The sequence below is a fragment of the Lobosporangium transversale genome, assembly GCF_002105155.1.
Source record: "Lobosporangium transversale strain NRRL 3116 chromosome Unknown BCR41scaffold_34, whole genome shotgun sequence".
Taxonomy (NCBI): Eukaryota; Fungi; Mortierellomycota; class Mortierellomycetes; order Mortierellales; family Mortierellaceae; genus Lobosporangium; species Lobosporangium transversale.
The window spans coordinates 1-12,218 of record NW_019029012.1 but is presented as its reverse complement, the minus strand read 5'-3'; the positions used below and the strand labels follow the sequence as shown (position 1 = coordinate 12,218).

At 40.3% G+C, this 12,218-nt stretch overlaps 4 protein-coding genes across 4 annotated transcripts; 1 reads left to right on the top strand and 3 right to left on the bottom strand.

Annotated features, from left to right (window-relative positions):
- Nucleotides 1-751: 751 nt before the first annotated feature.
- BCR41DRAFT_424122 (hypothetical protein) lies at nucleotides 752-2,357 on the bottom strand. Its single transcript, XM_022030378.1, has 7 exons — nucleotides 2,235-2,357; nucleotides 2,014-2,082; nucleotides 1,802-1,860; nucleotides 1,469-1,615; nucleotides 1,271-1,307; nucleotides 1,075-1,177; nucleotides 752-907 (listed from the first exon to the last, which is right to left on the bottom strand). The coding sequence occupies exons 1-7, from the start codon at nucleotides 2,277-2,279 to the stop codon at nucleotides 795-797; spliced, it is 573 nt and encodes a 190-aa protein (XP_021878767.1). The 5' UTR covers nucleotides 2,280-2,357; the 3' UTR covers nucleotides 752-794.
- A 353-nt stretch (nucleotides 2,358-2,710) lies between these two features.
- BCR41DRAFT_358473 (hypothetical protein) lies at nucleotides 2,711-3,661 on the bottom strand. Its single transcript, XM_022025053.1, has one exon. It carries the CDS (start codon nucleotides 3,629-3,631, stop codon nucleotides 2,798-2,800), a length of 834 nt encoding a protein of 277 aa, XP_021878766.1. The 5' UTR covers nucleotides 3,632-3,661; the 3' UTR covers nucleotides 2,711-2,797.
- A 295-nt stretch (nucleotides 3,662-3,956) lies between these two features.
- Nucleotides 3,957-6,815, bottom strand: BCR41DRAFT_358471 (hypothetical protein). Its single transcript, XM_022025052.1, has 7 exons — nucleotides 6,699-6,815; nucleotides 5,896-6,590; nucleotides 5,654-5,777; nucleotides 5,318-5,547; nucleotides 4,913-5,158; nucleotides 4,690-4,790; nucleotides 3,957-4,564 (listed from the first exon to the last, which is right to left on the bottom strand). The coding sequence occupies exons 2-7, from the start codon at nucleotides 6,453-6,455 to the stop codon at nucleotides 4,365-4,367; spliced, it is 1,461 nt and encodes a 486-aa protein (XP_021878765.1). The 5' UTR covers nucleotides 6,456-6,590; nucleotides 6,699-6,815; the 3' UTR covers nucleotides 3,957-4,364.
- Nucleotides 6,816-7,709: 894 nt separating this feature from the next.
- BCR41DRAFT_424119 (hypothetical protein) lies at nucleotides 7,710-12,218 on the top strand. The gene is made up of 5 exons (XM_022030377.1): nucleotides 7,710-8,424; nucleotides 8,795-8,875; nucleotides 9,062-9,424; nucleotides 9,539-12,054; nucleotides 12,159-12,218. Exons 1-5 carry the CDS (start codon nucleotides 8,011-8,013, stop codon nucleotides 12,193-12,195), a joined length of 3,411 nt encoding a protein of 1,136 aa, XP_021878764.1. The 5' UTR covers nucleotides 7,710-8,010; the 3' UTR covers nucleotides 12,196-12,218.

Sequence of the window (12,218 nt, the reverse complement as noted above, 5' to 3'; positions counted from 1 at the left end):
CGCCGGAGGTACTAAGGGCAGCGGCGATGACATCTTCACAAAACAGCCTTCAATGTACACGGTTAGGGAATGGTTTATTGAAGACGTCTAGGTAGTAGGTGAGACACGTTTGCTCCGAGCGAAAACCTCTCATAGGCATTGATCTCCAAATGGCACCTCCAAAACTGTATGAGCGACCTACTTGAAGACAATGTCACTACACATAACTATGACGTAGAAGACGGGAGCTCTATTAATTTGAAGTATGAGCGTTATAAACATATACGGTTCCTAGGAATGAAAAAAAAAAAAAAAAAAAAAAAAAATAAATAAATAAATAGTTAGAGGCCAAATAGCCCTGGGTAGGCTGCCAAGTAAATAATGAATGTTATTTGGCAACTGGGCTGCCAAAGAGAGTCTTGAAAGTTGATTATATTTGGCAATGGGCTGCCAAATAATATTTAGCAACTAGGCTGCCAAATAGATTAATCCAAAAAGATATTTGCACGGGGGCCGTACAAATAACTTCAGCCATAACGTGGTATTAAAAGCAAAATGTGGAGCAGCTGGTAGTCGAAACCAGTGCCTCTCCCATGCGAAGGGAGCGCTCTACCAAATGAGCTACAGCCCCATTGAAATGAACCTTATTCTCAATTAATTATTGAAGTTTGACTATAAATAGCCATTTAGAGTTAAGGTCTGCTGACCCAATATGGCACGTGATCTTCACTGATGAAGTCATAGAAAGTTGCTTAAAATTGTGGATATGATACCGCTTGATTTGATTGATTTGATTTGATTTGATTGATTCTCTTTTATGCTCCTAGTTTCCTTTTTAAAAGAATCTCGCTTGCGGACCGTATCCTTCCAAAAGATTGCTGATTCCATTGATGAACTGATGCACTGCTTTCCAATCCTGCCTTGTAAACTTATTATTATCATTAATCAAAGGTATTAGGCATTATCAGTCATAGTAAGATATGAAAGGGAGTAAAGCATTATCGAAAGAGGTGAAAAAAAAAAAAAAAAAAAAAAAAAAAAAAAAAGAATAGTAGTAATAATAATAATAATAATAATAATAATAATAATACTTACGTTCACGTTCTGTGTCATCTAATCGACTCAAGTATTCAGTCGAGTTGTTGTTTCCACCTGATTGCGTATGATCCATAGTTAATTGTAACCGTACCTTGAAAGCCTAAAAAAAAGTTAAAGTGGCGATGAATCCTTGATTGCTTTCCATGATGGAATTTTAGATCAGCAGTGATAGTAGTAGTTACAGTAGTCGTACCTCTTCTAATACTTTTGCCAACTGTGGATCGTCCATCCTAAAAAGAAAAAAAAAAAAAAAAAAAAAAAAAAGATTTGGAGTATGAGAGATAATATAATAATAATAATAATAATAATAATAAAAGGATTGCCCACTTTTGTCCTTTTCCTTTTCTTTTCTTTTTTTTTTTTTTTTTTTTTTTTTTTTTTTTTTGCTTACAATTGTAAGAAATGAATCCCAAAACGAAAGAAACTTGGACAAAGCTTTGTAAGATCCACAACCGTTGCTTCTGCTCGGAGACCATTTCTGACCTTAGGACCGAAAAACTCGGGCGTTTCAATATCCATCGGTACTGTGCCTTCCGGGCTATAAAAGAATATATGCAACATTTGTAAAAAAAAATAAAAAAAAAAATAAAAAAAAAAAATAAAAATAAAAACAATTAAAAACGTTGCTATCATCAGGGCAAATATGAATATCCCCATTTACATTCATATACTAAGATAACGCTTTTTTTTTTTTTTTTTTTTTTTTTTTTTTTTTTTGACTTACTGATCTACTATTTCTCGTGCCATCCAGAATGGAATATCGATTCTCGATCCTGCTCTCAGCTTTTTTTTTTTTTTTTTTTTTTTTTTTTTCGATAGGTTGGTTCAATACAACATTCATTCACATGTTATTATTATTATTATTATTATTATTATTATTTTCTATTAGTTAGTGAATAAAAATGTGAGATAGAGAGATAAGAGATGAGATCATACCGTATCACCGTGTCCTCCTTCCAACCAGGACAATCCAGGTACATCCCTTTGAAAGACACATTTGACATTCTACAAATAGAAAAAAAAAAAAAAAAAAAAAAGCATTCAAGATGTCAATGGAGCCATGTCTGTGATCAACATTCTTTTGCAAGCCAATCCAAGTCATGCCAGAAAATGTTTCTATTTGTTGAGTTCCTGCCTCCTTCTCCAATCATGATTACCTGGTCTTCAGCCAAGATTGAATCGATGTCATAGTAATCCTCCATCAATTAAAATTTCTTAGGTTGTTTGCAATGCAGAGTGTCAAGAATGACGCGTTGAGGGAACAACACGTTAAAAAAAAAAAAAAAAAAAAAAAAAGTCTAATGGCATGTACAAAACAAAGTGTGTGACAAGGTTATTAAAACGAGTCTCATAAAAAAAGTTTAATGGGCGAAGTGTAAGTGACACCCACTTTTGCTGAGCCCAAGCCAGACAAGTGTGGACATTTTCAATCCAATATGAACAGCAGAGCAGTCTTTATTTCTTTAAAAGAAATAGGAAGGAACGAGAATAAAGCCTGAAGATATAAACAAACAAAAAAAAAATCTACAAATGTCGCAATAACCAGAGGCTTTCAGTCGTTTGAATTAGAAGGGAGCTAAAAATAAAAATAATAATAGTAAAGGTCGAGCAAAAAAAAAAAAAAAAAAAAAAAAGGTCTTTTTCTCACGTGGAGGAAAGAAAGAGGAGTAAGATGGATATGTCTCTCTTCTTCACGTTCACATCTTTTCCCGCAACTTATTCATGGCCAAGAAGGTAAAATACCGGCGGTCTCATTATCATCAAGACGAATCTCATGGACTATAACAGATGAGTCCTGGTTATGATGGCGCTGGTTGTGTTGCTGTCCATTAGTATGAGCAATCCCTCCACTACTGTTTCCACCATCACGGTACTGCTGCTGGTAGTGGTGATTTGTTGAACTAAACATGTGATCAACACCGAGACTGCGACGCTGGTACGGTTTTAGGAAAAGATCTCCATTCCACTGGAATCCGCGACTTGACTTGGGTATGATGTAAAGCTCATGTGAAATAGGCACAGCTGCATATACAGATTCCTTTGACTGGATTATGCTTGGCATGGGAAGAGTAGATGAAGAATACGACGGCATTGTTGTTGTTGTTGTTGTTGTTATAGGGCTAGATGAGGAGGATAATGAAGATCGTAGATTACTGGATTCACTAAAGAGAAAGGATGAGGTGCTCTGAAAAGTACTTGATAAAAGATTATCGTGCAACTTTTGGATATCATCCTCTAGACTTGAAGTAATTGGCGTCGGTAACTCATTGTCAGAGCATGATGAGACTGACGACTCTGAAGGAGACGAAGAGAGTGGTGGAGTCTCTTCTCGGGATTCTTGAGCAGTAAGTTCCCCAGCTTGTGAAGGGACTTCTTCCTCGATAGCTTTTATACCACTCACGAGTCGCTCAGCATCAGGAGACATACCAGACTCTCGATAAGTTTCTGCTGCCTGCTTCAGATCTGTATACTGGGTATGGGCATCCATGTCGGTATCCATTGGCTCACTCTGAACCACGATGTCCTCTGAACCCAAGTGATGATTTTCTTTCATGGTTCTGTGGGAAAAAGGAAAAAAAAAAAAGCGATAACAAAAAGAAAAGTATGTGGTTGGGTGACAAACAGGGAGTGCCTGGGGAAAAAAAGGAAGGAAAAAAAGAGCACTGATGGCAAGAAAACAAAGAAAAAAGAAAAAGAAAAGAAGAAAAAAAAAGGAGTAATATGTACAGAGAGACAGAGAGGAAGATAGAATAGTACAGAGAGAGAGAGAGGGAGAGAGAGGAAAGAAGAAAGAGAAGAGATAGAGGAGGGTAGAGAATGTGAGGTGAGAAGAAAAGAGTGAGTAATTCGCTTCTTTTTTTTTTTTTTTGCTTTGTTTCTATTTATTCATGCAAATGGTTGCCACGTTAAGTAACATGCTCTACTATGATGATTGTTTTACACATGTCTTGCGTGATAGAGAAAGAGGAAAAAAGAGACTTTCCAGGAGCAGCGCAGTGGACACATGAGCAAAACCCTTTTGGTTTCCATACCATTAAGGTTGCATTATCAGCAAGGGACGCTCTGAAACCCTTCCCAAAGAACACTCATACAACTCGCGCTAGAAGCAAAGCCCAAAGTAGTCTTCAAATGAGGAGTCACAGATTCCTATCCTGCATGGGCATGCACACGACTTGGGTCACACAGAAATTGGCAAAATGTCCACAGAACGTACAATCGCATGATATGCAAAGTATTGTTGTTGTGCATGTCTCACCCTTTACCCTCCACTCTTCACTCTTCACTCTTCATGATGAATCTTTGGATTCTTCCTCTACTCCCTCTTCTTCTTCGTCTTCCTCGTCTTCCTCTGTGGCCTTGGCATTCTGCGGCCCATAGATACACTGCAGCAGGATAGCAACTGCCCCTTCAGTCCCTTTCAGCTGCATTAGCCGAACAAATTGCATAGGAATCGCATCCAATGTCCCTTTTTCATCCACTTGTTTCCCTAATAATAATAATAATAATAATAATAATAAAAAACACAGGTCATTAAAAATAAAAGAACATTTGTCTAGAGGCTAACATAGATATGGCACGCATAAGACTTAGATGTTTGCTAAAGAAGCTTACATTTCTTTGGCATCCTCGGAAGAAGTCGTACGCGTGGTATAACCTTGCCTTGGTCTGTCACATCGATTGCCCAGTGAAGAACAAGCTCTGGAGATGATTTCCTATAATAAAATAAAACAAATAAAAAACTAAGGACTATATTCTCGCTCTAACTGAGTCATGGGCGTCATCCACGGAAAGATGCAATGCCATTTTTTTTTTTTTTTTTTTTTTTTTCAATTACCTTGGTCCACTGAACACTAAAGTTTGTACACCAGAGCCTGCAGGAGATACATGAGTAATCGGTTCATCTGAGGTAGTGGATTTAGACCGTAGGTTCTTAGAGAGCCTACTAATAGTCTGATTAATCTTGACAAGGTTAGGGAAGCGCCTAGCAAGGTTGTTCATCAATGTTTGTCGGTCATAGTCCATTTGCGCATAAAGGATAAGGGTTCTAAAGAAAGGGAGTAATAGGGATTCGCTTTGCGCTCTATTGTTTGTGTATATTATTATGAGGAAATATAAGGTTAACAACCATCTTTTTCCAATGGGGGGAAGGAGCAACATAAAACCACAGGGAGGAAGGAGGGGGAGAGAGGTTGTGTGTTCCACCTTGCTTTTTATTTTTTTTTTATTTTTTTTTTATTACCTCAAGACAAATTGTCTCAGTTCCGTTTGTATGCTATGCGGTAGCTTAATCGACAAGTCGGTGACATTGAGATTTGGTTCATGAACTGTAAAATCGATTTCGAACTCTAGTTGTAAACACACTCCAGCGATGTAGTATCGATAATCTTTCAGGCCTTCATTTGATTCCGAAATCTTTCGGTTGTAGATAGACGTGAATGCAATGTTGGTGAAATTCTGTAGCTTTCGAATCTATACGCATGTGTGTATTAACAAAATAAAAATCAATGCTCGTTAGCGGTTAACGCTTCACGTTTAACAATTAACTGAATGTGATCCTGGTTAGTTCGGCCGTTACCGTCTCAATGTTGATCCCTGAAATCGTCTGACCAGAAAGAGGTGTATTGATCGGCTGTCCATCTGCTTTAGTGCCATCTGATTTCTTTGATATACTTATTTGATGAACGCTTCCAAGAATATTCCTGTAATAAGTCGAGGGAGAGGAAAAATAAAATAAAAAACCTCATTAGCCATAAACATCGTTAATATCCAGATTTATTTTGCGTTGCTTAGATGCTTTGAGAGAGCTGAATGATGTACCTCATTTCCTTGATCTCAGAATCCTGTCCATCCTTTTGTTTCTGAAGGGCTGCTGCTGCTGCTCTGGCTCGTCTACGTTTAGCGGCTTGAAGCCTACTCTCGAGTTGGTCTACTTCTGCTGTCATATGACGGAGCTGCTCCAAAACGCGACTCTTTTCTACATTGAGAATGTCGCTCTGAGTCATTGATGGTGACGATGACAAATGTTCACTGCCTCGGATTCGTGACAAGGGCGAAGAACTAATGCTGACGCCATCACTACCAAAGCCTGATCCTCCTTGAAAGCGTTCATGGGCTCGCGATGGCGTTGATAGTGTATTGGTCTGCGTTTGCCATGGAGAACTTGATCGTGTCTGCCATGAGGCGCTGGTCTGAGTCTGCCATGGAGTACTTGTCCGAAATTGCTGCGAGATTCCTGTCTGTGTTGGTTGTGATGGGCTGAATAGTCCAAAGCTGTCGCTTGAATCCTGGACCATGCCCTGATGTTGGAGATTACCAAGTATTGTGCTCTCTTCTCCGTCTTCTTCACCTAGTGCGCCTACCACTTGGTGTCCTTCCATGGCGAATGGGTCCAAGTTAGGAGGAGTTGAACAAAAGCTTCTGAGGTACAAATTATTATTTTTGCCTGGGCGCAGTCACGCATGACAGAAAAGTAGAAATCGCGTCCACAATTACACAATATTTTTTGAAGTAATCTAGGCAGGTGGGCGGGCGCGTAGAATGTTAGAAAACAAAACTGAGTAGCTTAATATGATGATAGCAGTCAGCAGTGGTAAAAAAGGCAAAGAAATAAAGGGCCGTACATGTACACGTGTCGGAAGAAGATGAGCTTGTCAGCAGATGTCTTTTTTTTTCCTCAATTTTTTTCTTTTTGGTAGGGTGGGGAACATCCCAGGAGGGTCAAGTGCTCGTCATTTGAGTGAACAGTGAGCTTCTCATATCCTTCTGAACATGTCAACAATAACAGCACACAGGTGTAACATTTGATGCAATCATCGATGATAAGGATTTCTCAAAGAAAGGAGGACGTAGTACATGTAAACCAACCATGCGGTTACGTGTACACTGTGTGGGCAAAGCCTGATCAAATGGGCTGTTGATGGCAATTGTCTCTTGAACATGTTAATTTGACAACTTCAGCCCTTTTTTATTTTATTTTTATTTTATTTTTTTTTGGGTCAGTCCTCATAAATTTGGTCATTTCTTTTTGACAATCATGACAACACGCGGGGCAAATGTGGAAGTAGTCAACCTGACCAAGTTCATGTGGACGAAAGCAAAGGTTGCCTGATACCTTTTTTCTTTTAGTAATGTCCATGTTCTTTGTCTCACTTTTTTTTTTTTTATTGTCTCTTTTTGGTCTGCATCACAAAAGATAGGAAGCCATGTTAGGACTTTGCTATCTGATCTCGAGATCGGAAAAATAAATTAATAAAGAGGAGGCAAAGAAGAAAAGAAACAAAAAGCGTGAGAGAAAAGAGAAAGTGAAAGAGGAAGAAATGGGGAAGGAAAAAAAAAAAAAAAAAAAAAAAGTCAAGAAACAGACTGAAGACAGACAAGGCATCAAGGTGCAGAGAGGAGTTTGTCAAGGGTGAAGGATCATATTTGTATGCAAAGGCAAAGGCAAAGGCAAAGGCAATGGCGATAGTAATGATAATGGTAATGATTTTTTCATTTTTTAGTCGATCTTATTAGCACTCCGACAGGTCTGCGCCCATCCTGTCATCAAGTCATGACAATTCTGAAGGACTAAAACCTTTCAGATTCATGACATTGGAGGGCGTAACAATATCGAGGCTACTTTCTGTCTCTAACCTACTCCATGAGTTTACATTGAATTGCACATTGCACATTCATTCCATTCCATTTGCCATTTGCCATTTACTTTTGAATATTATTTAGTGTAAACCGTTTATTTGTTCGTCTTGTCATTTGTGTTCTTTCTCTTTTTGTTCCCCTTCTTTTCCTTTCTCATATTTTGTCATTCATTCTCTTACCCTTCTCTCTTCTCCCCCTCTCTATTACCGTTCATCCAAACATCCATCCTCTTTACATGAAATAGATATCGCGTGCGATATTGGTCCACTTCAACACAAACAAAAAACAATTGCAATTATGTTACGGCGCTCTCTTTGTCGTACCCTTAGTCTCTCTGTGGCTCTGGGCTTAGTCATAGTCACACTCAACTCAAAAAGAATTGTCCTAGTTGACAGCTGTGGTGTCACCATCCACAATGAGGTTGCCTTCCGCGCCAGTCGGATCCTTTCGGCACATAGTCTCGCAGTCTCTTTTTCTCCTTTTCATCCATCAACAGCATCAACAGCATCATCACCATCTTCTTCATCACGCCTGTTATCATTGTCAAACTTAAATACAGATACACATCAAAACAGTGTCAGGAACCAGTCGCGAGGATTATATGATTATATACCACTGCTGGCTCAAAAAGAGTCTCTCTTTGCAGGGAGCTTCTTTCCAGACTGGGGATACGACTGTATTGGCAAGATATGGAACCAAGCCGCTGAAGAGGTACTTTTATTCAACTGACCTAGATTTTCTCTTCCTTTCAAGGCAATGAATCAATGAAGGGAAAGAAAAGGAGCGATGAGTTAAATGATTGATTGGACGAGTGATTGAAATGCTTCGCCTCCTCCGCCCTTTTTTTTTTTATTTTTATTTTTTTTATTCAGCATGTCTGTGCAATTGTGCAGCCAACTCTTGGGTTTGGTGATCCAATTTCCCCCTTTTTTTTTTTCCTCCTTCTGTGCAACTTGACTAAATGAAGCAGGCACGAACCTCTCTTCTTTGCTGTGTACTTGTTTGTCCTTCGTGCACTCTTTTCTCATTTTTTTTTTTTTTATTTTATTTTATTTTTTTTTATATGTCTTTTGCTTTTTAGGCGCATTGGCCCCCATTTGCAGAAGCATCCATAAGATATATTCTAGAAACCTACCCAAAGCCATGGGATGATCATGTTAAGGTACGCAATAACAAAATTACCTCACTCTCATCAAACTTCCCAGCCCCTTTCTCCCGAGCCTTTCTAACTTGCACTAATTGGAGCTAGAAAGTATGCGTAATATTTTCTAGCGACTTCAAATGATCAAATGATCTAATTCTTTAAACTATTTTTTTTTTTTTTTTTTTTTTTTTTAAAAAAAAAAAGGCCTTAATCATATTCCTATTCGGAATAGTATCCCATTCTTTAGGTGACATGTCATGGCATGCTCTCCATGGACTAGATGCTGGCTTTATCAATACATTAGCTCAAATTAGTTTCCAGGGTGATTATTCTCAAGGACACACTTTAGCCGACATTGGCGCCGAGTTTGTGTTGAGCCACATGAGCAAAATGGATCATCTATTAACCATGTGGAAAGTGCCAGTAAGAGACATTTCGGCGATCTATAAGCGAATGGGCTATAGAGTTCCTGGGCCCGTCTTAAGCCATTGTATGCGTAACGGCTTTGCTGGTGCTCAAGCAAATGCTCGACTTGGTAGTCAGTTATTTCCCGTGTATGCGTCCAGGGTAAAGCAAATTATATTAAAGTTTCTTTGCATCAATAGTAACAGCAACAACAACAACGACAACAAAAGTCAACGAATGGATAACTGATCTCAATTGCTTTATGTGTTTGTATAGTCACCGTTCTTAGTCGAACAAATAGAGGACTACCCTATGGGTGGTCTACGCGATATGTCAGAGTGGACAATTGACTGCTGGAGCGGTCTTGTGGGCTATTTGGATCAAGAACGTAAATTACCCAGTGGCATTGGGGACCGCAACAATACCTTCAATATGTGTTATGCTTTATGGGAAGAAAGGACAAGGAGGGGCCGCAGAGCAGCTATGGAGCGCACACGCGAGGGTAGAGTCCGACATCAACATGGACACAGAGGGCAGGGAACAAGTGGTGTAGATGGTGCCTTAGCATTGATAAAGCTGAGCGATGCAGGTTTGAAAGTGGTGACCGATGTGGATGACAACACTGGGATGGTTACCTTTTCGATCAAAGAGATAGTTGATGATGACCAAAAGGCTAAAGAAATGGGTGCAGGGGAAATGGTCCAAGTCTTGAATATTGCGGACGATTCCGAAGCAAAAGTAAAGGATGATGGCATGGGTGTCTTCAAAAGCTTATTCAGGTCAGATATGCAGCAGCAAATATTCTCAAAGAATAAGCTCGACGGCAGCGATAGCCGAGATCAGGTTATAGCCCAACTTGAGCCTACGGCTAATCATAATGATGATGGCCTTGTGAATGAATCCGGAGGTTGCCTTTCTTTCTCTGACGGACAAGACTCCAATGCACGAACGTTTTTCCTTCCAGTAGAATACTCTTCGTTTGGTCATGCAGCCGCAACGGGCGACTTTGATGGAGACGGTGACGTGGATATGGCTATATCAGCTCCGCATTTCCACATCGATCCATTGGTCCCATCCCAGGGGGCAGTCTTTATATTGCCCGGCCGGTCAGTATTCGCTTCAGCAGAAGGTAATGGAGAGGAAAGTGGTACAGACGTGAGATCGGTAGCCTCACAAATACTTTATGGTGACCCTGAACAACCCCAATCTCGATTTGGGTGGTCCCTTGCTGTTGTCGACATGAATCAAGATGGTATCGATGATCTCGCAATTGGCTCACCAGGTTATGGAGCCAAGGGCTTGGAATATGATGGAGCAGTCTTTGTATACTTTGGACATAAAGGCACTGGGCTAAGCAAACGGCCAGATCTTGTAATCCATCATGACCGTGATAAGGATGTGACTGATAGGGTCCCACCAAGAATGAATGCATTGACTGGATTGGGGCGTGTGCTTCAAGGGTTGGACTTGACTGGAACTGGTTATAAGGATCTGATAATGGGTATGCCGACTGCAATCACACCCATCCGATGGCCATTGGAAAAGAGATTAAGTACTGATGCATCCCGCAACAATGACAACGGTAATGACGTCAACATTGATGAGGACCATAGGATGGAGGACTCAAAGCCAAGGCGATTTAACCCACAAGCAGGAAAGGTTTTAGTGTTCTTGTCAGCAGGCAATCATACTGGGCATAAGCTCGATACACAGCGCGATTGGGAGGTGCAAGGTGAAGACGCTTTCGGCTGGTTTGGAGCATCCTTTGCTGTTGTCTCGCAGATTTATCCCCAACACATCAAGACCAAGTCAAAGAAGTGGAGCATACAAAGCCTGACCTCAATCCTTAAAAGGATCCAGTTATCTTTATCTGATCTTTGGGGATGGTCTCGACGAGCTTCCTACGATTATGAGGACAAGTCTGCTGAGTTACGAAGGATTTTGGTCGTTGGGTCACCTGCCTTCGGCGTGGGAGAGGCTGAAGCCATGCGTGGAAAGATAGAGGGATTTGTAATCCCTGATCTCCTGAAACGCTACAGCCATATGCCTGCTACTGCCCAGGACAATAGAGAGCTGCTTGAGCCACAAAAAGCTTTTACCATCCATGGTAACGCGAAGTTTCAACAGCTTGGTTCAAGTCTTAGTGGTACTCGTCATATTTCTTCAAAGACCCCTATTGGAGCTTTTGAGCCAGAATATCTCATTGTTGGATCACAGTCTGAAGACGTGTTGCGTCGGCTGCCACAATTTGGCCGACTTTGGCAAGCGGGGATGGTCCGGATCTTGGATATCACTACATTATCGGATGGAACCGAAATTGGTATATCGGATTTGGATGCGGATAAGGAAATTATACGTGATTCATTACAAGGATCACAATCGATGGCACATTTGTCTGCAGCGATGGAGGTTTCAACTAATGGAAGAAGCCTTTGGTTGACAGAGCCCTACGCAAAAGCTGAGGCAGGCCGTTTATTAGAGTGGGTTCCTAGTTTTGAAAAGACTGACGACAAGGATGTTGGAAGACGAAAAAAGATAAAGCAGAACAAAAAGGATGTACTTGGCGTACGGGGTCGACAACTTGCCCATGGCTGTAATAATGACGGTGTTATTGGTGAGGGTGACGGCGATGGTGATGATGACGAAGATCCAATTCGGGATGGAATCAAACAATGTTTCATTGGGACTGATTTCAGGGGCCGTTTTGGATCCCAACTACTTGTTGGGGATTTAAATAAGGATGGTCGTGACGATGTCGTTGTCACTTCATCTCATTCCTCGCAATATGCAACGTAAGTTTTGTTAATGTATTCTATATCGAGGGCTGGTATATATCATTAGGATATCCTTGACCTTTTTCTAATTTTTATAACCTACTTTTTCATGGTTAAAATAGCATGGCTGGAACTGTTACTATCAAGTTCCGACCCTAGAACATGATGTCTCTCTTTCTCCT